Genomic DNA, 27,802 nt, shown 5'->3' with positions numbered 1-27,802 from the left:
AAAAGCTAGCAAGGGGCCGTTCAACTCATTGGCTGGCCTGCTTGCTTGCACGTGTTGGAACCTATTGTATACAGGGGTCACAATCTCGGGTGACGTCAGACGCGGAAGCCGAGTGAGCAGAGCTACAGCGAGTGCGGATCGGATACCCGACAGACTGATTTTCGATTCATTATGGAAACCGATAAACTTTGACTTCACCCCGCCAGCCCCGCCTTTAAGCACCGGGCACGAACACTATTACAACCTCATGACCAACTGAGTATATTGCCACCGAAAGTAACACAGAACGACATGGCCCCCGAAAGAAATCAGATAGCTGCTCCGCCGAGGCTCCAAATTAAGTACAGGACAGTTTCCAGTCCAGGTCCTGAGGAGAACCCTATAACATATACACGGGTATGAAACGCGTTGACTGCGTGTTGGAACAAGATTTAGGAAGGGCACATCAGGATTATAAACTTTGGATAAAGTCTACGCGAGATTGTGACCCCTGTATACAATAGGTTCCAACACATGCAAGCAAGCAGGCCAGCCAATGAGTTGAACGGCCCCTTGCTAGCTTTTTTGTTATCAGGACTGGTGCCTCAAACATTCAGTGAAGATAGGCATTCTCTGTCTGTGGATTTGTATATATGGTGTAATTGTAAATATGTCTTATTCAAAGTGTTTGTAATATTTGTGTTGTGAATATTGCATTATATGTGTATTTTGCTATTGAGATGGTGTCCAATTTCAGACATATATGACTGTTTTTCTAAAAATGCAAAATTAAGCAAGTAAAAATACTTAATGAAAAGTGTGTCCGCTAGATCTTGTGGGTAAGTGGCGCTCAAGTAAGGTTATTTAAATAGTCCACCTGGCCATTTGATTTGTTGTTGTAATTGATAGTGGTCTAGGCCAGGTAGTATATAGACCCAAGCCTTTTTTGGTTACCGTGTTAGTGCAATCGAGGGCATCTTTAAAAAAAACAGTAATGGCTGGGTGGGATTTGTAGCAGAGTTGCTGTAGTTGTCTAGCACAACTGTACGATTTCCTTAATTTAAGAGATCGACTTGGTGACAAGGAGAGCACACGACCCGAGCGTAGTTTTTTCAAAGTCATCTCGCTCAGGCTTGCTTGGCTACCTAGGTAACTCCCACCTCCACTCATATTCTCACGATGGAGTAATTCAACTATCCAGCCTGTTTTCCAATACTATTTCCAATGCAACCACCTACCCAGACTACAGTGTAACTTATATGATCTTTTACCTAATAAGCTAATAAGCTGATAGCCCTACCGGGTATTAAATGGAGATCTTTTCCAAACCAGTTACTGGGCCTGCTGGGTCTGCATGGGCTCCCTCCCCCAACTCCGAGTGAACTCCAAGCAGCCATAGCAAATGTCAGTAAGTGCCAAAAGTGGAAATAACTAGATTGTTCCTCGGCACACAACAGCACCCCATGATACTTAGCCCATTACTGGAGGGGCAATGCTGAGCACGTCGAGCTGTAGGGATTAAGGGAACTTACCTAAGGCCAAGATCTATGGGGGAAGAACTGTGTGATCTCAGAACATCCAAAAAACATCCCGGGAGCTTACGCTAGCGGGGGGTGGTGGGTACTGAAGTCACTTCCATCTCAGGGTGCACTCTTTTCTGGTCTTACGCCACTCTGCCACTGTCACCCGTCACCCTCTCTCAGGCACGAGGCTATGACTACGGGAGTACCGAGGCGATTTAATGCTGGGGTGAGAGCACCGAAAAACAACTCGCCCTCTCTCCTCACAGCTACTCTCAGCCCCTCGAAGTTCAAAGCTCAAAGCTCACATGACTTATTGCGATTTTAGAAAAGTCGGGAATTCTATCATCTGACACATCCGCCTTGGTGGTTTGCGGTCTGTCAAAATTTTTAAAGTGGTCTTGGTTGATTCGTGTAAAAAGGCTTTCTGTTTCAATTCTAATTTTAACTGTATTTAAACATGTCACTGTTTTTATTCTTTTTTTAACCAGTATGAGATCGTTGTAAATAGTGCGATTTTTTTTATTACTTGTTGTACAGCTGTTATGATATTTTACATATCGAAATAAAGCCTATCAATCAAGAAAAGTCGGGAATTCTAAACCAGTGAGCGGGGCTCTGCAGGGGGAGGCAGGCTGCACCCAGTGCTACCCGGGCCGTCTCTGCCCCGCCTGAGGCACACTCTTCGCGGCCACGGTCTGACGAGGCTGCGCTCACTGCACTCACCCACACTCACCCACACAGGAGTATGCACACGGGTCCGACCTCAAACTAGACGCGAGTCCCATGCTCTCCACACCACTGGAGTCAAGCTATCCTGGCTGAAGACGGCTGATAGCCAAAAACCGGTCCTAGGATGCTTGATTCCGGTCCAGGAAAGACATGACTTGGCAGTTCGGGCTAGACTGTTCCCATGAGGCACAGGGTCAAGGCTGATTTGCATATGGCCATGTCTGAACTGGGGTGGTGTGGAGTGCAAAAAATGATGGATTTAGGCCCAGATCTCTGTACTGGGGTGAATGTATGACATTGTTCTGCATTCTGTCCATCAATTGTTGTTTTTGCATTTGTCACCCCGAGTGGGATGGATATGCTCAGACGTGAGTCCCATGCTCTCCACACCACTGGAGTCAAGCTATCCTGGCTGAAGACGGCTGATAGCCAGAAACCGGTCCTAGGATGTTTGATTCCAGTCCAGGAAAGACATGGCTTGGCAGTTCGGGCTGGACTGTTCCCATGAGGCACAGGGTCAAGGCTGATTTGCATATGGCCATGTCTGAACTGGGGTGATGTGGAGTGCAAAAAAACGATGGATTTAGGCCCAGATCTCTGTACTGGGGTGAATGTATGACATTGTTCTGCATTCTGTCCATCAATTGTTGTTTTTGCATTTGTCACCCCGAGTGGGATGGGTATGCTCAGACGTGAGTCCCATGCTCTCCACACCACTGGAGTCAAGCTATCCTGACTGAAGACGGCTGATAGCCAAAAACCGGTCCTAGAATGCTTGATTCCGGTCCAGGAAAGACATGGCTTGGCAGTTCGGGCTGGACTGTTCCCATGAGGCACAGGGTCAAGGCTGATTTGCATATGGCCATGTCTGAACTGGAATGGTTTGGGGTGCAAAAAAACGATGGATTTAGGCCCAGATCTCTGTACTGGGGTGAATGTATGACATTGTTCTGCATTCTGTCCATCAATTGTTGTTTTTGCATTTGTCACCCTGAGTGGGATGGGTATGCTCAGACGTGAGTCCCATGCTCTCCCCACCACTGGAGTCAAGCTATCCTGGCTGAAGACGGCTGATAGCCAGAAACCGGTCCTAGGATGCTTGATTCCGGTCCAGGAAAGACATGGCTTGGCAGTTCGGGCTGGACGGTTCCCATGAGGCACAGGGTCAAGGCTGATTTGCATATGGCCATGTCTGAACTGGGGTGGTGTGGAGTGCAAAAAAACGATGGATTTAGGCCCAGATCACTGTACCGGGTGAAGGTATGACATTCTTCTGCATTCTGTCCATCAATTGTTGTTTTTGCACAGATGCATATGCGCACATTGTTGCAAAATTTTATGCATTAAACTGGAGGTTTCGAAGTACGATTGTTACTTAGTCCAGAGCTAGAGCAGTGCTACCTTGATGAGAGTGATGCATTTGTATCGTTTACGGCCACGATAAAATGAGCTGCATGATTTTGTAGTCTCTAAAGATTAACTGTGGTCCAGACAGGGAGTCCAATGTCAATCTTGTTAAATAATAAAAACAGGTTAAAAGCAGGATATTACTTCAAGAAACTGTGCTTTGTTTCAGGAATAACTGTAGGAGGATCCCATGCAAAAGGCATTAAAAGTAGAAAGCACTTCTATCCCACTTCTTAGAAATTTTGGTTTCTGGTTGGAAGAGTATACACCATGTCTAAGCAGGAGCCATAAACCTAGCCAGGGTAAGCCCGATACACACCCCAAATTAACCTGGGCTCACCCTCTTGTAGTTTGGTGCAGAGCAGTCAGGCTCTACTTAAAAGGCAATGTGTAAAGTATTTGTGCAACAATTAAATTAAAATACACCACACAAAGACTCCACACCAACTTACAAATATAAAGGCTATTTATCTGAGTAAAACAAGACCAAAATGACAAATATCTAATCAGTAGAAGTCGAGATATGAATTTTTAGATTACATCCAAAAACAGTGCTTAGAAGTGAATAGCACTAAAATCTTAGGTCGCGCTAGACCCGGGTAAATCCATCGTTCAGGCTGACCGAGATGGAGGGCAGGCCAGCTACAGGATCTACGCAGGGCCCAATGAAAATGTACTTTTGTATGGAGCAAGTGTCAACGACGAAGACTCAATGCGTTGGTTCCGGTTCACGCAGTCGGGTCGATGTGTCAGAGTTGAGCCTCACAGTAGGTGGTACAGGACTGGTGCTGCGCCAAAGTCGAGTCTCACAGCGGTGTCTCCTGATAAACAGTGCATCATTGATGAACTTTGTAGTCGAGACCCTTGTCATTGGTAAATCAGCACTGCGTTTGGTTCTGATCGCCACAAAGGGGTCACTACGTCGAATTTTGCAGAAAACAGATGCAGAACCCACTTCTGAGGCCCAGGACTGGAGGGGGCACCTCAGGCAAGGGAAGGACTCACAGACCAGTCCAGCAGCACCATCAGAGTTGAAAGAAGTCTTTTGTCACCCTGAAACCTCAGAGAAAAGGAGGCAAGCCAACAAGCATTTGAAAAAACGTGGGTTCAAAGATGTAGAGAACAGTTCCAGTCCTTCTCACTCCCATGCAAGAAGAGGCAGGCCAACACTGCAGAGGAGGTAGAAAAATGGCAGTCCCTCCTACAGCACAACAACTCTTCTTAAGGCAGAATGTTTTTGGTTTCAGCAACGTTCTGAATTGGAGGTGCCAGGGGTCCAGTACTTATACTCAAATGTGCCTGTGAAGTAGGGGAGATTTCAATGAGGCCTTTGAAGCGCACAAGGCCCCTATCTTTCCTACCGGGGCTCCAAACTCACTACAGTGGGGTATGTAGCTCTTTGGGTGGGAACAGGCACAGCACTTTCAAGTGCAAGTGTCAGTCCTCCCTCCCCAAAAGAGATAACGGCAATTCAGCCCAAAAGTGACAAGCCCCTCCAGAACACAACTAATGTTGAATTTATTCAATGAATCTGCAGAATTCACCAGGCGTATATCCAGGTATCTTTCCCCTTCTTCAGACAACGATATAGTTATGGTTTTTCGTGACTCCGGCGGAGGGTAGCTAACCTGCCTATCGGTATCACCCTAGAATTCTTAGGATTAATATGTAATCCTGAGATTTTACTAAACTGTCGCATTTCAGTCATTAGTATAGGGACGGAGCGCTCCGGCCGCTTCAGATAGACCAACGTATCGTCTGCATATAGAGATACCACATGATTAGTGTTTCCCAGCCGTATTACCCCGGTGCAAAACCATTTTCACAGGGGATATTCTATCTGCACAACAACAAAAAGAGAGGTAGGGAGAATGAGGAAACACTCTTAGTCCCCGGTTATACTTATTTAAAGAAAAAAAGAGTGTCCAAAAACACAGCTTGAATACAAATGGAGCAAAAAACAATGAGTATAAGACCCCACTCAGGTCATTATAGAAAGCCCTCACTCACCACCCTGGTTGGTGACATGCTTCATCATAGGGCCCCACTGGAGAGGCCGAGTGCCTCCCCAATGTGCTTCAACGCCAGATCTACTGCGGAGCAGGTTTTTGTGAAATAGACGTGAAGTGAGTGATTTAGAAATGATAGTGATGATAAAAAATGTCTTAAGTGTCTCAAAAAAATGTTTTATAATTTGATCACTTGGACAGATTAAAAACAGTGTGGAAAATAGTCCAAATAAATTGTTTGGATATTTCCAATAGATTAATAGTCAGTCAACATGTTCCTGCCTTGAAAGGGTGTGAATTTACCAGGCATTCATCAGGACAAAAGTGAACTAAACCCTGGCAGTGTGAGCACTCTAAGGCTCACCCTGACCTAGGGACGTTAAAGTAAAAAACGTGTAAAAGTGCATGTGGAAGGAGCGAGCTCCTCCTATGGTACTCCCAATTCAGGAGACCTCAAGGTTAGTGTATATGCACCTTTTGAGAAAAAGGACAAAGACATACATATAGGAGACAGGACAAACGGTTAAAAGTTGTTCTATGCTCATAGGTATATCTACAGTGCTCCAGTTGTAGTGAGAGGACAGTGGATGGCGGTATAGCAATTAACCCTGGGCGGGCAACTTCACTACGCCCACGAAGAGGGCATAGTGTTGCCTACTTCGCCCTTTGCAAAGTAGGCAAAGCAGGCAACACTACGCCCACTCCTTGGGCGTAGCGAAGTTGCCCGCCAGCCGCCTCCCTCCCGCCCTCCCGAACATACCTAATTTAATTAAATGGGCTCAAAAAAATAAATAAAATACACTTACCTTGTCCACGGCGTCCCGGGACTCCCTCTGCTCATTCACGGCGCCGTCTGCTAACCATGCGGCCGCCCGCGCATGCGCATTGGTTAGTAGACGGCGGCGTGAACGAGCAGAGGGAGCCCTCGGGACGCCGCGGACAAGGTAAGTGCATTTTATTTATTTTTCTTTGCCCATTTATTTAAATTAGGTATGTAGGGGAGGGGGGCATGCGGCGCGTAGTGGGGCTACGCGAAGTGCGCAAGTGGGCATAGTTTCTCGCTCACTTTGCGTAGCTTCGCGTAGCCCTACTACGCACACTACGCCCAGGGTTAATAGCAATATTGTTAACACCATACTAAGTCCAGAGGAGAAATTACGTTATACTTAGGGGTGCAGTGGACTACAGGTGGCTAACAGATGATATCACGTTCAAATGTCGAGTAGCCCTTGCTTAGATGCTTGCACGTGTAAAATAAGGGATCAATGGACCTCAATAGCCAGTGACCCCACCTGAAGACAATACAGAGGTCAGGAATAAAATGTCTCACTTGAATGGTGAGTCAGTTGCACACCATGGACTTCGGGAGGGGGGTGGTGGCGTAATTGGCACACCCTTGGGAAAGAAAACGACATAATCCGAAAGTTACAAAAAGGTTATGAGGCCGTTCTACTTAGCTTAATCTGATAGAGCTGTGGATGCGAATACACAACTTACGCCCTCGACGCCAGGCACCCTCTCAGAACCTGATGATACCCTCGTAAACCGGATCCCGAAGACAAATGCGGTCTCCGGTGAGGCGGTATAAGTGCCTAGATGTTTACGCGCCTTCCTTCCGTGGTGGGCGTGGCATCATGAGAGAATGGATGTGGGCTTGACTTTTCGACCAATTAGCAGTAAGCGACAGTGAAGCGTCACGCATACATCATGCAGGTGGTGATGTAGGTCAATCCAGAGGTCCGCTCGTGTCAATTATGACTAGACCGTCGGGTTTAAAGAGAGAGACGACGCAAATGTGCGCGTGTCTCCATGGTTACTGATACACTTGAAAACATTATTGTTCCACTATCAAGACAGTACACACGTGCGGATGCATCGCACCTCGACTGTGAAGAAGTGGAGCTGCAAAGGGGGGCAGCGCATGACTGCGCATATTTCTAGAGGTTAAAAGTTGAAGGAAAAGTTTGACAAGTTTGACATTACCCCTTACTTTTACACACTGCCCAAAACACATCAAAACAGACTACCACCACCAGGACGATCAATCGTTTCTGGTATTGCCTCCTTACTCGAACCACTATCACGTTTTTGCGACCACTTTCTCAAACCCATCGTGCAGAACACCCCGACCTACCTGAAGGACACGAAGAGCCTTCTACAGCTCCTACAGGCAGTGACCTTTGAGGAAAACACAGTGACACTGGTTACTTTAGACATAGAGAGTCTGTATACCAGTATTCCTCAGGACGATACCATCAAAGTCCTAGGGTCTGCCCTTAATTCAATCATATGGGACTACCAGACACCTAAGGCATTTATCCTGGAATGTGCAACCATAGCCCTGAAAGAAAATTTCTTTGCTTACAAAGGGCAGCTTTTCCTACAAAGCACCGGGACCTCGATGGGCAGTACCTTCGCCCCAAGTGTGGCGGGGCTGTACGTCGCAGATTTTGAGGCCAAACATATCTTACCACTGAATGGGCTCTTTACCTCCTCCATCCACCTATGGAGGAGATACATAGATGATGTGTTTTTGGTGTGGAAGGGCAGCGATAACCTTCTGGAAGACTTCCTCAAATGGATCAATACCTTGGATCACAATTTGAAGTTCACCCACACCATGAGCAAGACTGAGATTGTTTTCTTAGATGTGACCATTGCTGTCACAGGCACCAGCCTCTCAACCAAGACCCATTATAAACCAACGGCAAAAAATAACTTGCTAGAATTCACCAGTTTCCATCCATGCCCCTTAAAAGAGAACCTACCATATGGGCAGTATCTAAGAATCAGACATAACTGCAGCGATGTAAAAGACTTTAAGGAACAGTCAGCTGGCCTCACGGAAAAACTACAAGCCAGAGGCTATCCTACAAAAACTTTGAATAAGGGGTACAAAAGGGCACGCAACCAACCACGTGAGGCACTCCTGGAAGACAAGATCAATCTACCCCAGGAAATCCCCCTAACCTGTGTGACCACATACAGCAGCCTCTCTAACTTAATGAAAAAGTCAATCAACAAAAACTGGAAAATCATCTCCAGTATCAAAAAAAATTGGGAGAAACCACTTTTTTCCTTCAAGAAGGGACGAAGTCTGAAGGACGCCCTTGTCCACACACGTCCCAAAGAAAGGACAACTCCAGGCCTACGCTCTATTACAGACACCTGGGGCATGCCTAAAATAGTGGGACATTTCCCATGCTCAGACTGTAGTGTATGCCATATGACAACCTCAACCAAACAACTATCGCTCGAACAAGGAAAAATATGGACCCAAAGAGCCCATACGAATTGCAATTCAATAAATGTCATCTATCTAATCACCTGCCCCTGCGGTCTGCGTTATATAGAAATGACTACCGGGAAGATCAAGCAGAGAATATGCGAGCACAGGAGCAACATCAGGTGTCGGAAAACAACCACCAAAATGAACAGTCATTTTCTACAGTCAAACCATACCACCAATGATGTACGGTGGACGATAATCGAACAGATTGATGGAGGTAGTAATATCTCCAACAGACTCTTCGAAAAGGAACAAAGATGGGTGTACAGATTGGGGACCCATATCAGAGGACTTAATGATGACATCCCCTGGAACTCAGTCCTCAAACCTTAAATAATGAATCCTCACATGTTCCTTTTATTCTCTCAGCCTCTTTGGTCTTGGTTGTGTTGATGTACACATTTAGGTTTGCCAGAATGCACTCCAATTGCCAGTGTGCACACCCATGTCCGTAATGAAAAGCAACGCTTTTATAACGTTGTTATAATAGAGTCAGCTATTTATCATATGTTTTGCAGTCTATTTTTGGTAGCTAATGCTAATATTTGCAGCTTAAACATAATTCCAATATCGACACCCACTGAGTGGGGCATTTACCATCCAGTACCTCCCCAGTGTGTTTTTTTGACCCTTTACTATCTAATTGCTGATTACGCTCACACTGTGAGTCCTCACAACTTGTCAAAATTTTCCTTCAACTTTTAACCTCTAGAAATATGCGCAGTCATGCGCTGCCCACCTTTGCAGCTCCACTTCTTCACGGTCGAGGTGCGATGCATCCGCACGTGTGTACTGTGTTGATAGTGGAACAATAAAGTGTTCAAGTGTATCAGTAACCATGGAGACACGCGTTCATTTGCGTCATCTCTCTCTTCAAACCCGACAGTCTAGTCATAATTGACACGAGCGGACCTCTGGATTAGCCTACATCACCACCTGTATGATGCATGCATGACGCATCACTGTCGCTTACTGCTAATTGGTCGAAAATTCAAGCCCACACCCATTCTCTCATAATGCCACGCCCACCACGGAAGGAAGGCGCGTAAACATCTAGGCACTTATACCGCCTCACCGGAGACCGCATTCGTCTTCAGGATCCGGTTTACGAGGGTATCATCAGGTTCTGAGAGGGTGCCTGGCGTCGAGGGCGTAAGTTGTGTATCCGCATCCACAGCTCTATCAGAGCCGGCGTGATTAAGCTAAGTAGAACGGCCTCATAACCTTTTTGTAACTTTCGGATTATGTCGTTTTCTTTCCCAAGGTTGTGCCAATTACACCACCACCCCCCTCCCGAGATCCATGGTGTGCAACTGACTCACCATTCAAGTGAGACATTTTATTCCTGACCTCTGTATTATCTTCAGATGGGGTCACTGGCCATTGAGGTCCATTGATCTATTATTTTACACGTGCAAGCATCTAAGCAAGGGCTACTCGACATTTGAACGTGATATCATCTGTTAACCACCTGTAGTCCACTGCATCCCTAAGTATAACGTAATTTCTCCTCGGGACTTGGTATGGTGTTAACAATATTGCTATACCGCCATCCACTGTCCTCTCACTACAACTGGAGCACTGTAGATATACCTATGAGCATAGAACAACCTTTAACCGTTTGTCCTGTCTCCTATATGTATGTCTTTGTCCTTTTTCTCAACAGGTGCATATACACTAACCTTGAGGTCTCCTGAATTGGGAGTACCAAAGGAGGAGCTCGCTCCTTCCACATGCACTTTTACACGTTTTTTACTTTCACGTCCCTAGGTTAGGGTGAGCCTTAGAGTGCTCATACCGCCAGGGTTTCGTTCACTTTTGTCCTGATGAATGCCTGGTAAATTCACACCGTTTCAAGGCAGAAACATATTGACTGACTATTTATCTATTGGAAATAACCAAACAATTTATATGGACTTTTTTCCACACTATTTTTAATCTGTCCAAGTGATCAAATAATAAAACATTTTTTTGAGACACTTAAGACATTTTTTATAATCACTATCATTTCTAAATCACTCACTTTACGTCTATTTCACAAAAACCTGCTCCGCAGTAGATCTGGCGTTGAAGCACAGTGGGGAGGCACTCGGCCTCTCCAGTGGGGCCCTACGATGAAGCATGTCACCAACCAGGGTGGTGAGTGAGGGCTTTCTATACTGACCTGAGTGGGGTCTTATACTCATTGTTTTTTGCTACATTTGTATTCAAGCTGTGTTTTTGGACACCCTTTTTTTGTTTAAATAAAGATATTCTATCTGCTAAAAACAGCAGCAGCGTTTGGCAAAATATCACTGAGGCACGCAGCTCAGCCAGAATTCTGCACATATTGAAGTAGTATTGTTTCTTCTCTGTGTGCGCCACCTGTATCCCCAAATATCTAAACGCCTCTAGCTTCCATCAAAGGCCATTCAGAGGCAAGGCTTCCAGAGGGAAACCTTCATGGTCCACCAGGGAGAATATTAGTGATTTATCCTGATTCATCCAGGGATCAGATGACCTACCAAATCTCTGCAGCTCCGGCACGACGAGCGGCACTGAAAGGTCCGGCGACTGTAGGTAGATGTGGGTGTCATCGGCATACAAAGTGATCTGTCGCTCCTACCCATATAGACCATCTCCCCAGCTCAGCTCACAAGCATATTGCCAGGGGTTCCATTGCTAGGGCAAACAGCAATGGGGAAAGAGGGTAACCCTGTCTTGTACCCGGCTTTAGATTCCAGGCAGTGGAAATATAGCCGCCCAATCTCACCCTTGCCGAAGGACCCGCATGAAGCAAGTACACCCATTTGGTGAACATGGTGCCAACGCCAAACAAATCAGTATGTCCCACAGGAAGTCCCAGTCCAGGGTATCAAATGCCTTCTCAATAGCCAAAGCAATCAATGTTCCCTCTATCTGTAAACCCCATACAGAGTGCATGATGTGATTCAATCTGCGTATCATGAAGTTTCTCCAGTGCTGGATGAACCCACACTGATCTTCAGGGCTCAAGCGAGGGACCACCACTCTCAAGCGAATTAGCTAGGGCCCTTGCTAACACTTTAATATTTGTGTTGATCATACACAATGGACAATATGAGCCCAGCTGCTCTGGGCTACCATCTGGCTTAGGTAATATAATAATTAGAGCCTACTGCATGGACCTCGGCTGGCTGCACATTTGGCTGGCATCTTGAAACACCTCCAAGAGCTGATGGACCCTCAAAGCTGAGGATCTGGTAAAACTTGAGAGGAGGCCAACTGTGCCTGGTGTCAAGCATCGGGGCATACCCTTAATGGCTTACAATAATTTTTCTCTTGTGAAATTTGCATCCAGGGCTGCCACATTCTCCCCACTGAGGGTCTGTAATACAATCGGACTTAAATAGTCTCTCTCGGCCATGTACTCCAACACACTCGGTTCCTCATAAAGAACAGTCAAATGGTGACACAACTGGTTATATATTGCTCCGTGTGTAAGCAACAAGTCCCCATGGTGTCCCGGCAATGCCATGATCACGGGTAGGGGGCATCTCGCTCCATAAGAGCCAAGACAACAGCCTGCCTGGCTTAACTCTCTCCCGGTGTAGCCACTGCCTATAGTCCCTTTGAGTGAATTTGTAAAGTGTGTCCCTTATTTCTTCTATAGCATGCCGCACTGTCTGTGCCTCTGCCTCAGAGGACGGTCTGCAAAATGTGGCTCTCGGTTAGCTAACTTTTGCTCTTTTTTCCTCAGATTGCCTTTCAATTGGCATTTGTGAGACATTCCCCCTGCAGGACCACCTTGAGAGCATTCCACTTCAATGCCCTCGTAGAGGCCAACCCCTAGTTGTCTGCAAAGTAACGAGTAAGCACATCACCAATAGCTGACTGGAAAGCAGCCTCCCACAGGTTCTCCGTTCAAAGTCACCTTTTTGGACTGTCCAGACAGGCTCAAGCTCGGACACATTTAAGGAGCACCAGTGCAGAATCTGTGCAGGAGCTCCACTAACTGTTTACAATCCCCCAGCTCTCAAGACACCAGTATTCTATCCAACCTACTATACATATGATGGACGCTGTTTGTAGGGTAGGGAGTTCTCCAGACATCTAAGCACCAATGCACCTTATCCATGACTTCAGTCAATGCAGCTGTCATGCCTGGCTTTGCCAGTCCTTGCGGGGAATTCCTGTCAGGCTGACCATCTAAGAGACAATTAAAATCGCCTGCCTAGATAAGAGGAATACTCATGTATGGTGCCAAGAGGTCTCAGAGCTTCAAAAAAACTAACCCTTGTCATCATGGTTAGGGCCACAGACATTTAGCAGGCACACCTCAATGCAATCCAAAAGCCCTAAAGCAGGGTATATCTTCCCTCAATATTGACCTGGGTTTTCCTGTGTTGAAACGGTACTCCCAGAGCAATCCATATTGACAATCCCCTGGTGTATCTCGAGTAAGTAGAAAGGTATAATTGGACGCACCATTTTTTCTTTAGTTTGGCAGCTCTTCCTCTACCAGGTGGGTCTCCTGTAGTATTGCTATGGCCACCTTGTTTCGTCATAGATAAGTATGCACTCTGTATCGATTAGTGCAATCATGTAGACCCCTGGTATTCCAGGTAATGAGCTTCAAACCCCCTGTCATACTTTCGGATATCCCTGCCTTCACTGCCCCTCCCATCAGGGGCGAGGGTCACAAGGATCCCTCTCACCTTGGAACCATGAATACTGGCCTGTATCATATGAAAATTTATTTGGAACATCTCAATCACACTGCACTTTGAAATATAACACAATTCCAATTTAACCCCATTCCCTCCCCCCAGGATAAACTCCTAAGTACAACAAAACACAATGTCTCCCCTCACCCATAAGAGTCTTCTACCTCCTCACCTCCCGCACCTCCAATATCTGATTCCCATGACCCCCCCAACTCGGTAATCCAACAACTGAGTCCTCTCATAGACAAGAAAAACCACAATTGCAGGGAAGACTTGACCCCCCCAGTGCTCTACTATAGGTTTGTCCTCGCAACAAAGTCAACAATGATATGGGGTTGTAGTATACATCTCGGAAACCCCAAGTTTCCCCTGCACACCTTACTATGTCTGTGTGAGTTCCCCATCATTGGCAAGCCAGAGTCTGCTCCGAGATGAGGCAAGCCTCCTTCTGGTCCAGCAGAAATCTCCTTCTCTCCACCCTTGGTCGTCCGAGCTCAGGAATTTCATATGTCCATGCCCATGTCCAATGACGATCTCTGGGAGACAGCTGCATCCAAAGCCCCCAAATCGCTCCAGGTACAGTCCCGGCCACGTTGAGGGTACTATCTACCTGCACCTCTATGCGCTGCACATTCCAGCTGTGGGACGTTCCCTACCTCTGCTGTTCAGCTGAACCACTGGAATTATCTCTGCCCATATTGGAGACTAGGCCAAGCCCAGAGCTGGCCTTGCTGTCCAGCCTTCAGAGAGCCAAAGAAGTAGGAGCGGCCCCTTCAAGCACCTTCAACTTTGCTGGGTATAGGAGCATCGAGTGGAGGTTGAGTGACAGAACTTTCTGTTTGACAGCCCAAAAGTTTTTCTTTCGGCCTGAACCCTACTGGTATTTTTGGGAAGATACGTATTATGCTTCCTTCAAATCTGGGGTCTCTGTTTCTTTCTGGCCCACTGCAGGATACCGTCCCAGTCTCTGTAGCTGAGAATGTTTCCTATAACAAACTGAGAGTCAGGACTGAAAACAAGCAAGGGGCCTGTGGAGAATAGTCCCAGGGGATACTCCATCAGAGTCAGGCTGTGCTGCTCTTCACCATTCACCCCAGGAGCACGGGGAGGTCAGGCACAGTCCACCCACTGTCTATGCCGCAATCTCTCTCTAGAAGGACACCCACCTCTCCCCTAAGTTCAAGTCCACCTGGCCACAGGTTAGGAACAGTCCATCCGCAGCTTACCATAGGAAGTGCCTCACTTAGCCAAGTACAATGCTACAACCGTTTAATCCATAGAAGGGGAGAAGAAGAGAAGAAGTGGGCCCCCTGCAGCCCTCGCTACCAGACCCGGCTCACAGGCAAGTGTTTTCCCAGGTTTACAACAGCCCTCTGCTGCAAGCCCCATGTCTGATCCATTGCAGGCCCCTCTGCACCTCTGTAGGTCACCACAGCTCAGGCCCCAGTAAAGAGCCCAATGGCAGTTCAAGGGCTGCACGGATGGGCCAGGAAACACCCAGGCAGTGCTCATACCTCTGCCCGAGGTTACGGGCCTCAGGCCATCACCCCTCTGTGCTGATGCTGCTTAGGGTCCTTTCCTACCCAAGGTCCACATTAGGCTTCCACACTGAGCCCAGGTCTCAAACTAACCAGGCTCAGCCAGGCATACCACTACTGGGGAGGGCCGCACTGTAAACGGCAGTCCCCCAGGTTGTGCTCCCTGACCTTCACCCCACGGGCCACCTCCTGCAGTCTAGCAGTGCCCCACTCCTCGGATCGCACCAGGGGGTCTGCCATTGCGTTCCAGGCCTCCGGAATCCAGGACCCAGCTAGGCATTCCACACCGCTACAGCACCATGCGGCGACCCATCAGCTCCCGGGTCGCGTGCCCTTCAGTTATGCATACCAAGCGGCCTTCATACTGCAGCGCCATATCTGCGGTTTCCAGATCACTGATCAAAGAGCTGGTTGCACCTCCTAGCTAGGTAGGCGCTTGGGCAAAAAACCTAGGGGTTATTTTTGGTGGGAACTATCAGGATTGAGTAGGATAGCAGCAGGGTGCTGGGGAGCTACCCACTAGCACATCTAGTTGGCCATCTTGCTTGGCCATGACCCCACCACAGTAAATCATTTAAATATTGAGCTACCTAAAAGTCAAAACGTGATAAAGATCAGAAATAGCATTATAATGTCTCTAAAATAAAACAACCTTCATAAAAATGTCACCAGAAACTAACAATAATTAACGGTTAAAATGAACTTATTAAGTACACTCCTACAAGCAGTAAACATTGATGGGAGTGAGATTTACTATTTTAACTCCAGCCAGCAAGCAATGGGGAATGTTCTTTAATACTAAAGGAATCACATGTTCAAGCATTTTACAAAATCTTAAATCTGGGATGGGGAGGATTAACTATGTTAACTTAAGTCTCGCAAATATTCTTGACCGTAAAAATCAGAGGGATGAATATATTATTCTAATTCCAAATCAGCTATAATTCGAGGATATGCGTAAATGAAAGTAGTAAAATGTCTAACTCCAGGTTCACAACCAATGGGAAAGTACATAATTCACATAATTTAGTGGCGGGTGAAATTACATCAATATGTTGGGGGGGGGGGCTTTAATATTCCAACTCTGGTCCAAAATATATTGGGGAACGTGTATGTTTTTGGTTGGTGGTGAAATTTATTTTTCTTCTTTAGTTTAACAAATATTATTTACTTTAAAAAAGGTTATGGGTTTCTTTAAATATTTATGTTTTACACGCAATATACCTTCATTTACAAACAAACACACTAACGTATAATTAAGGCTCCCTGTTTTCCATTTTTTACTGATTTTTGCAGATAAATACAGACAGAAACCTATTTATTTTCCTGTCTGTATTTATTTTTAAATGTGGATAAAACGGAAATTGGGTTGTTTTTTTAATGATTCTAAATGGTGTCAGTCATGACTGAAAAGTGAATAGCTATGCAGATTGACAGGCAAGAGGGTTTAAAAAAGAAAAGAATTTTATGAAAGAGGCATAAACAGCAGCAGATATGCACATGGTTGATACTAAGGGGGTCATTAGGATGGCTGGCGGACTTTAGTCCGCCCGCCACCCTAGTGGTAACGAGACCAGCTGCCTGCCATGAGGCGGTCCGGCCACCCTAATTATGATGCGACCGCCACCACGGCGGTCGCATCTGGCGATTTATCATTGCGGTGGGTGCTGCTTGCTGCAGCACCCGCCACAATGTGAAATGGCCATGTTGTGCATTTCCCTGCACAATGTGGCAGGCACCGCATGTTGCCTGCCACCTTGTGCAGGGAAATGGAGGGGGGTACCCACCCAGTGAACAGCTGACCCCCCCGGGGGCCTGCAACGGGCCCCCAAGCCCAGTCTCCACCTGGCTTTTTGTGGAAGAGAATCCACCACAAAAAGACAGACGGAGAGGCCCATAGTAATCGCGATGGCGGTGCCTTCATTGCACCGCCGCAATGATTGCCTGGTTCCAGGATCTGCAAGGCGGGTGGAAAAGGACCGCCTTGCGGAACCGTGGCAGTTGGTCTTTCCGACCGCCGTGGAACAATATTGATTCCCACCGCCATCATAATATGGCGGTGGGTAAATCACCTTTTGATGGTGGCGATCAGCCTGCCATCATAATCAGCCCCTTAATGTGCATGTTTTCCTTTAAGTGTATCAATTTATCATCTGTAAGTTTTCATATTATTAATATCTCTCAGGCAAAGTAGCATTAGTACACATTTATTGGTTAAATAAACGTAGAAATATATTAGTTTCAGCTTACTTTTTTCACAAAACCCAAAATAAAAATGAATAAATACAGATAAAATGAGCAAAAAATTAATATGGATAAATACAGATGAAAAAAAAATACCTTAAAACCGGGAGCCCTACATATAATAAAGAGTCAAAATATTGAACCACGAACCACACTACAGAAACAATTAGAAGTATGGTCGCACATAAAGTAATGCAAAACTCTATAATTCTTTTAGTTTTTTAATTTAGGTATGTCAACTACATTTTTTAACTACATTTTAAAACACTAACCATGCAGGCCTCCTCTTTAACCTTCAATTGTTACATAAAACACATTTATTTAGCCCAAAATACATGAACTCAGAATACATGAGCCCGAAAATTAAAAAAATTAATCTTTTTTAAATATAAGAAAAAATAAAATAATCCATTCGAAATATATATTTTTAAAAGCGTTTATTAACTATTATTTATATGAAACACTAACTACAAAAATATGAACTAGAAAGCAGTACCAAAGGTTTTATACATGGAAACCACAAATAACATAATTGCATTTGGACCCACAGAAAACACTCCCCACCGTACACACCACAAGCTGTAATATTATAAATAAACTATGCAGCTCAAACCAAATGTTCCCCATATTTTTTAACACACACATATATTTATAATTCAACATATACACAAAATGAAGTTAAATGATTGTAAACATTTGTAATAAAAGAATAATTCATTTAACAACGATTAAAGAAAACACCCCTGATTCTAACGTCTAAAACAACCCACAACCCAAAGATAAAATGTAGTAAGTAAAAACCCAAAACATAACAAAAAACAAAGCATAACAAAAAAAATTGATTTAAAATACATTTGTACAATCAAAACATCAAGAATAACTATATTAAATGCCACCCTATTTTTGTAAACAATATTTTAAACATTCATATTATTTTCAATAATTGTAAAAAGCCTCACCCTCAATATCATGCCTCTTGATATTTTTACAGACATAATATTTTGATCATGATATTATAGTCAAATGATATGCTGGTGTTGATATTCAGGTACCATACTGGTTGTAATTGATGATGTATAGAACTGCAAAGAAATGTATTAGGATCAGAGCTTGATGTTGGCGTTGGTCCTAAGTGATAAAAAATGTCCATTGTCATTTAAGAGTCAGCAGAGGAGGCTTAGTTATCTTTGATTTTTTTCTCAAGTTGAGTGTGAATTGGGATGTGGCCACCGTTTGAAAAGTAGGTGAGGCTGGAGATCAGTCTACAATTTGCTAAGGTTGCTCGAAAAGCATTGCACTTTCCCAAAGGCTGGTTACTAATGGTGTGTTTAGGCCAAAGAAATGCAGTTTGTTCAGTGCCAGATTTTGTAAAACACACGGGCACCTTTACTTAGATTCCATGCAACACAGCAGAACAACAAAAGTTCTATTGTGTTAAAGACAGAGGGGCAAAACATCTCAATATCATCAAAGGTTTGGCCCTTTTTCTCTCTACTTCTGAGCTGGAGCACTTTGGGTTCCATTGCACCAAATCAAGCACCCTTGCAGCATTGTTCTATGCTTAGATATATTTTAACACGTTTTCCACCTTGAATATGTGCTGTACATGGCAGCTCACATGCAAAGTTGGAAAATTTTGAGAAAGAGAAATAGTATCAAATGCTAGGGCTGCGTCAAGGAGGCAATACATTTTGGTGCAAAGTCAGGACTACCTTTGTATTAAAACCCATGGGTAGTTGCAATGGAAATGCCTATATACCACCCATGTAACACCCTTTGACAAATAGTAAAGCTAAGAAGAAAGTGCCACTTTGCATAACTTCAGAGCTACTTTGCAACCCAAATCAGAATTTGCTCTGGAAAGTAAATCCCAAAACAGCAAATTGCACTGCTTTGTGACACTTTTTTAATGCAAACCTGGTGCGGATTGTGAGTTCATATGCCCCACTGTATCATGAGGGGGCCGGTGTTGAAGCCCCAGTTACACAGTAGTGGTACTACAGATGTCTGTCACATGAATGCAATCCAAACTGTTAATGCACATTGTTTAAAAGACAATCATAATTAATGGACTGATTTGTGCCTAGGAAGTCTGGTCATAAAATACTTGTGAAACTTTGTTAGGATCATACGTTATAAACAGCATATTTTTTTTCTGCACAGTAGGACATGGGCAAGGCCTCCAAGACCGCATTCCAGGGAGGTCATCGTCCGCTGGTTCAAAGAAGAGCAGCGTCCACGGGATGCTGGCTACGAGAGAAACACGAAAACCGTCGCCCCTTGGTTTCACGGTAGACAAATCCATTTTATTTGTATTTTATAGTTTTTGCTGACCATAGGGAACATGAATTGGTAATTTCCAGTTAATTTTCAAAAGAATCTACAATCTGCTCATCTGATTATATATGGTTTCTGACACTGCATTTTTTCATGTGTATTTCTTGTAATACAAGATATTTAAACTAAGGGTGGGCTGAACTCCCAAAGTATTATTCTGTGGAATTCCATGGAGTTACATGAAAATTCAGCAAGATTCTGCAGAGATCCATGAACAGCAAAATGTTGGCATGTCACGCTGTTCACGCTGATTTGCCGCCGGGAGCTTGTTCTGTGTAGTAAAATCAGCATGAATGTCATCCTCCGCCACGCCAGAGGGTGCTGCTTCTTTCTCCCTCTCATTGAAATGGTAGCAACGTTAGGTTTGTGGGCTTGAGCGAGAAAAATTGATTGTGAGAAAAACTCCGCCACACGACGGTTTGTAGACTTTTTCCAGGACTCCGTGCTTTAGGCGGAGTGGGCAAAACTCTGCGAGCTCTGCCAGTGGAGCAGAGTTTGACACCCATTCCTAATTTAAACAAAACAAGGTTATAATGCTACCATTAGTTTACAAATGGAAATAACACTTCAGATTGTGACGAGGCCTCTTAAATGTGATTTTACTTTACTGCACAATTTTAACACCTTTCATCCTCGTTTTACCTAATTAGCTTAATTTTTTTAAATACATACGGAACACGCAATGGCATAAATCATATATATCTTATATTCACTGAAAAAACCATAGGTTATAGACCATATATAGTTAGGAATTAGCATTTACAAAACCTTGAAAATTCACTGAAAAAACCATAGGTTATAGACCATATATAGTTAGGAATTAGCATTTAAAAAACCTTATTTTACTCACACAAAACCATTGAAATTCCATATATAGTTAGTTGCACTAACTATATATCGCGCACCCGCAATCCACTGCTGATGATGTCACATATTACATCATTCATGACATGGTCAGTGACATCACTGATGACATCACTGATGACATCTCAAATGACATCACTGATGACATCATCCAGTGACTGTGTGTTTCTGTAAAGTTTAAATATGTTTTACATATTGAAGAATGAGTAGATGTATAAGTGTCTGGATGAAGGATTTAGTAGGTGCGTGACTGACTGTATGAGTGAGTGATTAAATGTGTCTCACTGAGTGCATGGGTTAGTGACTAAACTGTCTTAATTTGTGCATCATTATGTCTGTTCTGTAAACTGCTGCATGTGCTGATCAGTAGCTATATGAGTAACTATATGGGTTATTGATTGATTGTCCAAGTATTTGTATGGGAGACTGAGTGTGTGTGTGGCTGGTTGGGAGATGTGTGACTCTGTGCAGATCAATGTGTACTTGTATCAATGATTGTATAAGAGAGTAAGTATGTGTTAGTATATGTTTGAAAATGTAAGGTGCTCTATGTTTAACTGTATAGACAAGAAAATGGAAGTGTGATTGATTCTTTACAGGACTGACTAGGTGTGTGAGTAACTCCATGGATGAGTGGCAGAGTGTGAGTGTCTGTTTAGGTGTATGAGTGCATATGATAGTGTTGTAAAGATGAGTGATTGTATGTATGAATGATTGTATGGGTGAATGAGTGAATGTGTGTGTAGACGTAGGAATCAGTGAGTGCGTATGTAGTAACTAGTATTGGTGTGTCAATGGTTTCAAAAATTATACTCTGCATTTAACACTGGGTGTAACAGAGGTTATATTAAAATGTGAGGAGATGCATTGGACTACGGAAACACCCTCTACACAGGTACTACCGCAAAACTCCAGAAGAAACTCCAACGAATCCAAAACGCCTCAGCCAGGCTCATATTAGACATCCCTCGCAACGAACACATCTCTGGTCACCTTAAAGACCTCCACTGGCTACCCGTCAATAAGAGGATCACCTTCCGACTGCTTACCCACGCACACAAATCACTCTACGACATCGGACCAGATTGCCTCAACTCACGACTGTCCTTCTACACCCCCTCCCGCCAACTACGATCCTCCAGCCAAGCCCTCGCCACTGTACCTCGCATCAACAAGACCACCATGGGAGGCAGATCCTTTTCATACCTGGCTGCTAAAACATGGAACTCACTCCCCGCTTACCTTCGCCTTACCCAGAACCACCTGGCATTCAGAAAGCAACTTAAAACGTGGATATTTGACAAATAATCCTCCTCCCCTCCCTAAGCGCCTTGAAACCCTCTGGGTATGTAGTGCGCTATATAAATTCTATGACTTGACTTGACATTGTATTGTCACATGAATGATATCATCAGTGATGTGGTCATTGATGTCAAATGAGATGTCATCAGTGATGTCATCAGTGATGTCATTTGAGATGTCATCAGTGATGTCATCAGTGATGTCACTGACCATGTCATGAATGATGTAATATGTGACATCATCAGCAGTGGATTGCGGGTGCGCGATATATAGTTAGTGCAACTAACTATATATGGAATTTCAAAGGTTTTGTGTGAGTAAAATAAGGTTTTTAAATGCTAATTCCTAACTATATATGGTCTATAACCTATGGTTTTTTCAGTGAATTTTCAAGGTTTTGTAAATACTAATTCCTAACTATATATGGTCTATAACCTATGGTTTTTTCAGTGAATTTCAATGGTTTTTTAATAGCAAATATCATAAGCTGTCGAATGTCAAGTACGTGGTAAGTGAAAACATTTTCGTGTTAATGCACACTGATCTGCTTTGAATGGTGCCCCCCCCCCTCATTTCTATTAGGAGTACTCTCTCTTTGCAGATAGTGAAAGGTAGTTAACGCAGGCCTTTGCCCCCGTTGTAATACGTCGTGCCTGCTTCTCTCTCCATTTGATTGATTGTTATCCAAGCATTTACTGTTTTAGAATTGGTTCTCTTTGGTTCATTCTCTATTTACAAACAAACACAGAGTCGCAATACTCTGTTTAGTCTTTGCAGATAACGAAAAATCGTGTAAAAAAAAAGAAAAGGAATCGAGCAAAATCAGTAGGCCACTAATAGGATCTCTTTTTGACCTCGCTAAAATAGAAACATTAGGAACAACCCCTCATGACAAATACAAAACTAGTGAGATGAACTGAACTCCACACAATGATGGCTGCAAAACAGCTCGGCTCCGCCACCCACCCCGCCCAAAATAACGATAAAGAGCGGCTGCCATGATTGGTTGCGGAATGGCCACGATGGAGCTACGAAATGGTGGTGCTCTCATGCTAACCCCAGCTTCAGTCTGAAACATCCAGAAACACTGTAGACTACCAATTCGATCAGTTCCGGTAGCGCCCCAATGTAACCCGGTAGAGAAGAACTAGCCCTCCCCTCTTTGACTGATGGTTCTTGTTGCCTGTCCCTTCTGTTGTCATTTAACAGAACTATTTAGCCTGCTGAAAGGGGTTGTGTTCCGACCGCTGGTTGGTTGAGACATTTTGACTATATTCTGGACCTGCGTTGTCGCGTAATGCGTCATATGACGCGCCGCGTTAGCGCATCCGGAAGTCATCCGGGGCGCGACGCGCAGCGCGTAACGTAAGCATAACAAGTCATGTGACTTGTTAATAAAACTTTTCATTGGTTCATTTTACTTTTCTTATTCTAATGATGAAAAGCTTGGTCATATGACCTAAAAATTACGCTTTTTATTACTTCCGAACATTATTTTTTCTAAAATATATGTTATAATGTTCCAGGCTAATGTACTTTCCCGGAAAATTTACAACTGTCCTGCAAGTAAAATATATTCTTTTTTCGAGAAAAAGAGCGTTTCTTCGTCCCATGACGGAGCCGTTGAGCAAAAGAGGGTCGACCTGCTGTCTTAGTCGCCGATACGCCTGAATATGAGATTCTTATCGATCACTTTATGTTGCAGGAGTAGAAAACACAACAGCCCTTGACCATTTATTTTTACTGTGTTCCTGCGTATTATACCTTTTACCCTTCATGTAATTGGTCTGCTTTATTTCACTTGCCTTTTAATGATTCTAAAACAGTGACTATTATTAAAAACTTTACCAATGTATATACTACTACCATGTTTTCTTTTAAAAACCTTTATTGTGAAAATTTCATTATACAAATACGAGCCTATAACCACGTGGGCCGGCCACGGAGCAAACTGTAATCGTATATGATGAGTAGACATTTACACTGTAGAGGAACGTAACGGGCGGGCCATTAGGTTGCAAGAAATAAGGTGTCTAACAGTTGCGGAATCGGTGGACGTACATTTTATAATTAAAATACGACAGGGCCAGTTACAATAAAATTATCTAGATATACATTTGCGGGCAAGTACCATGGGTGACGTTAATTCGAACTTTCAATAGTACAGTAATCAATAACACATCAGAACTTAATATCAATAGGGATGTCGAAATATTCAATCAATTCTCAACCCCGCCCGCCATATGCTTCAAAACTGCATACGTATCTCGTGATTTCAAGGTTCTGCAACCAGTACACAACAAGGAGTTACGAGTCCCATTTATTCCGGCGCCATTTTGGGCGAGGACGGGCAGGTCCAGGATATAGTCAAAATGTCTCTACCAACCATCGACTATGATGATGTTCATATGCTGTATTTATTAGAGTAACACTCATCTGTCCACATGAAATTAATTTGCCACAATCTAAACATGTCATTTTAATCTTTCCAAAGTTCTAAATATTTGGGACCATTTCCCTTGCCTCTGATGCTGTCAGTGCCACTTCTTTGATGAATGTACTGGCAGGTCGGGGGTTCTCCTCCAAATCTCTCTTTTATGCAGCACTATAATTAATTGGTGCCACCTCTCCATATGACGATGCATGGTATAGTTACCATAACTATATTTTTTTTCGGTTCCTCTGGAGAGTACATCGTGGCAGATGAAGCGTGTAACGTACCGGGAATTTAACTTTTTTTGCATGTACAGGAAAGGAAAAAAAAGAAATCGAGCGTCCGAGTTCTAAAGTGTCCCAGGGCCATTTTAGTAGACCAGGCCCAAATCCAAAGAACAGGCCGCCATTTTGAGAGTCCTGTTGCAGCCGCCTGTCGCTGTAGCATCAACAGCGGCCGAAACTCAGCTGAATGGCAACTGAAACGGTAAAGGGGCGCCCCACTACAGCAGACGAGCCTCCACCTAGGAAGGCCCGTTCACGCCGCCTCCCCCCCCCCCCTTCGGGCACCCCACGCCGTTATTCAGAGCAGTATTGTAGGATGGCCACACCAGTGCGGCAACTTGCTAGACATCACCTCGGTGGTAACCGAATCTCAGCGCCTTGTGGTGTCTTCTCTTCAGAAAATATTCTTGCGCTACCTTTGCCCCATTCGCACATCGGTCCGCTACTGACGCCATCTCACAGGCTAATGGGGCGCCCCACGCCGAGTTTCAGCATTGTAGGATGACCACACCAGTACAGCAACTTGCTAGACATCACCTCGGTGCCATCCGGATCTTGGCATCTCAGCGCCTTGTGGTGTCTTCTAGTCAGAAAATATTGTTGCGCTGCCTTTGGCCCCATTCGCACATCGGTCCGCTACTGACGCCATCTCACAGGCTAATGGAGCGCCCCACGCCGACTTTCAGCATTGTAGGATGACCACACCAGTACAGCAACTTGCTAGACATCACCTCGGTGCCATCTGGATCTCGGCGCCCCACTGCAGATGAAGTGCCTCTCAACTATGAAACCACCACGGTGCCATTCGGATCTTGGCGCCTTGTGCTGGTTCCGGCCTATTCACACATCGGTCCGCTACTGACGCCACCTCACAGGCCAACGGGGCGCCCCACGCCGACTTTTACCATTGTAGGATGGCCACACCAGTGCCACAACTTGCTAGACACCACCTCGGTGCCATCCGGATCTTGGCATCTCAGCGCCTTGTGGTGTCTTCTATTCAGAAAATATTGTTGCGCTGCCTTTGGCCCCATTCGCACATCGGTCCGCTACTGACGCCATCTCACAGGCCAACGGGGCGCCCCACGCCGACTTTCAACATTGTAGGATGGCCACACCAGTGCGACAACTTGCTAGACACCACCTCGGTGCCATCCGGATCTTGGCGCGTTGTGCTGCCTTCGGCCTATTCGCACATCGGTCCGCTACTGACGCGAACTCACAGGCCAACAGGGCGCCCCACGCCGACTTTCAGCATTGTAGGATGGCCACACCAGTGCTGCAACTTGCTGTACACCACCTCGGTGCCATCCGGATCTTGGCGCGTTGTGTTGCCTTCGGCCTATTCGCACATCGGTCCGCTACTGACGCCGCCTCACGTGCCAACGTATTTTCTCCGCATTTTATACCCTATGCCGCATAACAGGTCATGTGACTTGTTTATAAAACTTTTCATTGGTTCATTTTACTTTTGGTTTCCTAATGATGGAAGGCTTGATCATATGACCTAAAAACAACACTTTTCATTGGATGAAAACTTTTTTTTTCCCCAAACGATGAAAGCCCCACCTTGTTTCTGGATGTTTCAGACTGAAGCTGGCGTCACCACGAAAGCACCACCATCTCGTGGCTCCGTCGTAGTCATTCCGCGAGCAATCATGGCAGCCGCTCCCCACCAGAAGCCTGCAGGAGTCGGGGGCCCCCAAAACTTTTGATGAATCCTCAAGGCGGAGGGGACGCTTTCGAGAATGGGGTCCAAGACCTAGCAGACAAGCGTCCGATTTCCAAGGTGTCCCAGGGCCATTTCAGTGGACCAGGCCCAAAAAGGAAACAGCCTGCCGCCATTTTGAGAGTCCTGTGACAGCCGCCTATCGCTGCACCGCAAGAGTGGGCGCAACTCAGCTGAATTGCGGCTTTTGACACAGTGGACCAAAAGCGGACGGAATGGCAACTGAAACGGTAAAGGGGCGCCCCACTACAACAGACGAGACTCCACCTGGAGAGGCCCGTTCACGCCGCCTCCCCCGGGGCGCCCCACGCCGTTATTCGGAGCAGCATTGTAGGATACCAAAACCAGTGCGGCAACTTACTGGACATCACCTTGGTGCCATCGTTCTGCTGCCTTGGAACTATTCGCACAACAGTTTGCTACTGATGACCCACCCCCCGCGACGCCCCACGCCGGATGCCGAAATCAGTGAAATCTGGACGTTGTGCTGCGTTGGGACTATTCGCACAGCCGACCGCTACTTCGTTGTTTTTCCCTAAAAATGTTTATATGTTATTACTGTTTTTGTTTTCTTGTATATATTTATAAGTTATTAAAGTTTTATAATCTTACTACTTTGTTGGAGTGCTATATATTTTTAATGTGACACATAATTGTAAAAACTTTGATGTACAAAGAGTCATCCCTGGAATCTTCCGCTTCAGGCTCGGTCCCCTCCCCAATCACAATACAGGATGGTTTTCAGATAATAGGAACGCGTCTGCTGTGACGGATCTCATCGAGTGTGGGCCTTGATCTACTATAACTCATTTGAAGAGGGGTGATTCTTTACAGCTGGGGCCATAAACTACATCTGCAGGGCTAGCTGATACCCTAGGACCGGCCTGGACAATCGGACACAGAGGAAAAGGAGTGTCAGAGGGTGCGGTAGTGAATAGGGCGAAAGGGAGGTGTCGGGCGGGCACAGGGTGTGATTCTCAGTGAAGAGCAGCGCAGATGGGGGGTGGTTTATTACCCATGCATAAGACAGAGAGCGGGGGTGACCACTGCCTGGGGGAGATGCTTGCGAGGGTGGGGAGCCATGCTAAGGATCGACAGCGTGCAGAGAGTGGGTCTGGTCAAGGCATCTAAAATGACTGCCGTGCACGACAAAAGTGTGGCATTTGAAAAAAGGCAAGATGGCGCAGACAATGTTTTTCAACACTTCCTGATTTCCTTCGAATCGAACGTTAACAGACGTTGGGGCATATTACCAAAGTTAAGCGATATTTATCCCTAACGATGCTTAGCAACGAATTTTTTACCGCTAAGCATCTTCAGAAATTATCGCAGATAAACCTTGCTATTATCAAGGTTTATCGCAAATACGATAAAAAACGACCGCAATGCATTAATATCGCTGAAAACTCAGCGATATTCATGCATTACCGAGCTAATGCTCTTAGCCAT

At 45.1% G+C, this 27,802-nt stretch overlaps 1 protein-coding gene across 1 annotated transcript in view; it reads left to right on the top strand.

Moving 5' to 3' along the window:
• Positions 1-27,802, top strand: part of SH2D4B (SH2 domain containing 4B) — a 1,011,831-nt gene that overhangs the window by 609,882 nt on the left and 374,147 nt on the right. The window contains exons 11-13 of the mRNA XM_078643357.1: positions 9,860-9,874; positions 14,969-15,010; positions 19,567-19,694. Of these exons, the coding sequence (XP_078499483.1) occupies positions 9,860-9,874; positions 14,969-15,010; positions 19,567-19,694 (185 nt within the window). The remainder of the gene's footprint in view (positions 1-9,859; positions 9,875-14,968; positions 15,011-19,566; positions 19,695-27,802) is intronic.

The sequence above is a fragment of the Lissotriton helveticus genome, chromosome 5_1 (assembly GCF_964261635.1).
Source record: "Lissotriton helveticus chromosome 5_1, aLisHel1.1, whole genome shotgun sequence".
NCBI classification, from domain to species: domain Eukaryota; kingdom Metazoa; phylum Chordata; class Amphibia; order Caudata; family Salamandridae; genus Lissotriton; species Lissotriton helveticus.
The sequence above is the reverse complement of the archived record's forward strand: the minus strand, read 5'-3'. Positions and strand labels throughout refer to the sequence as shown.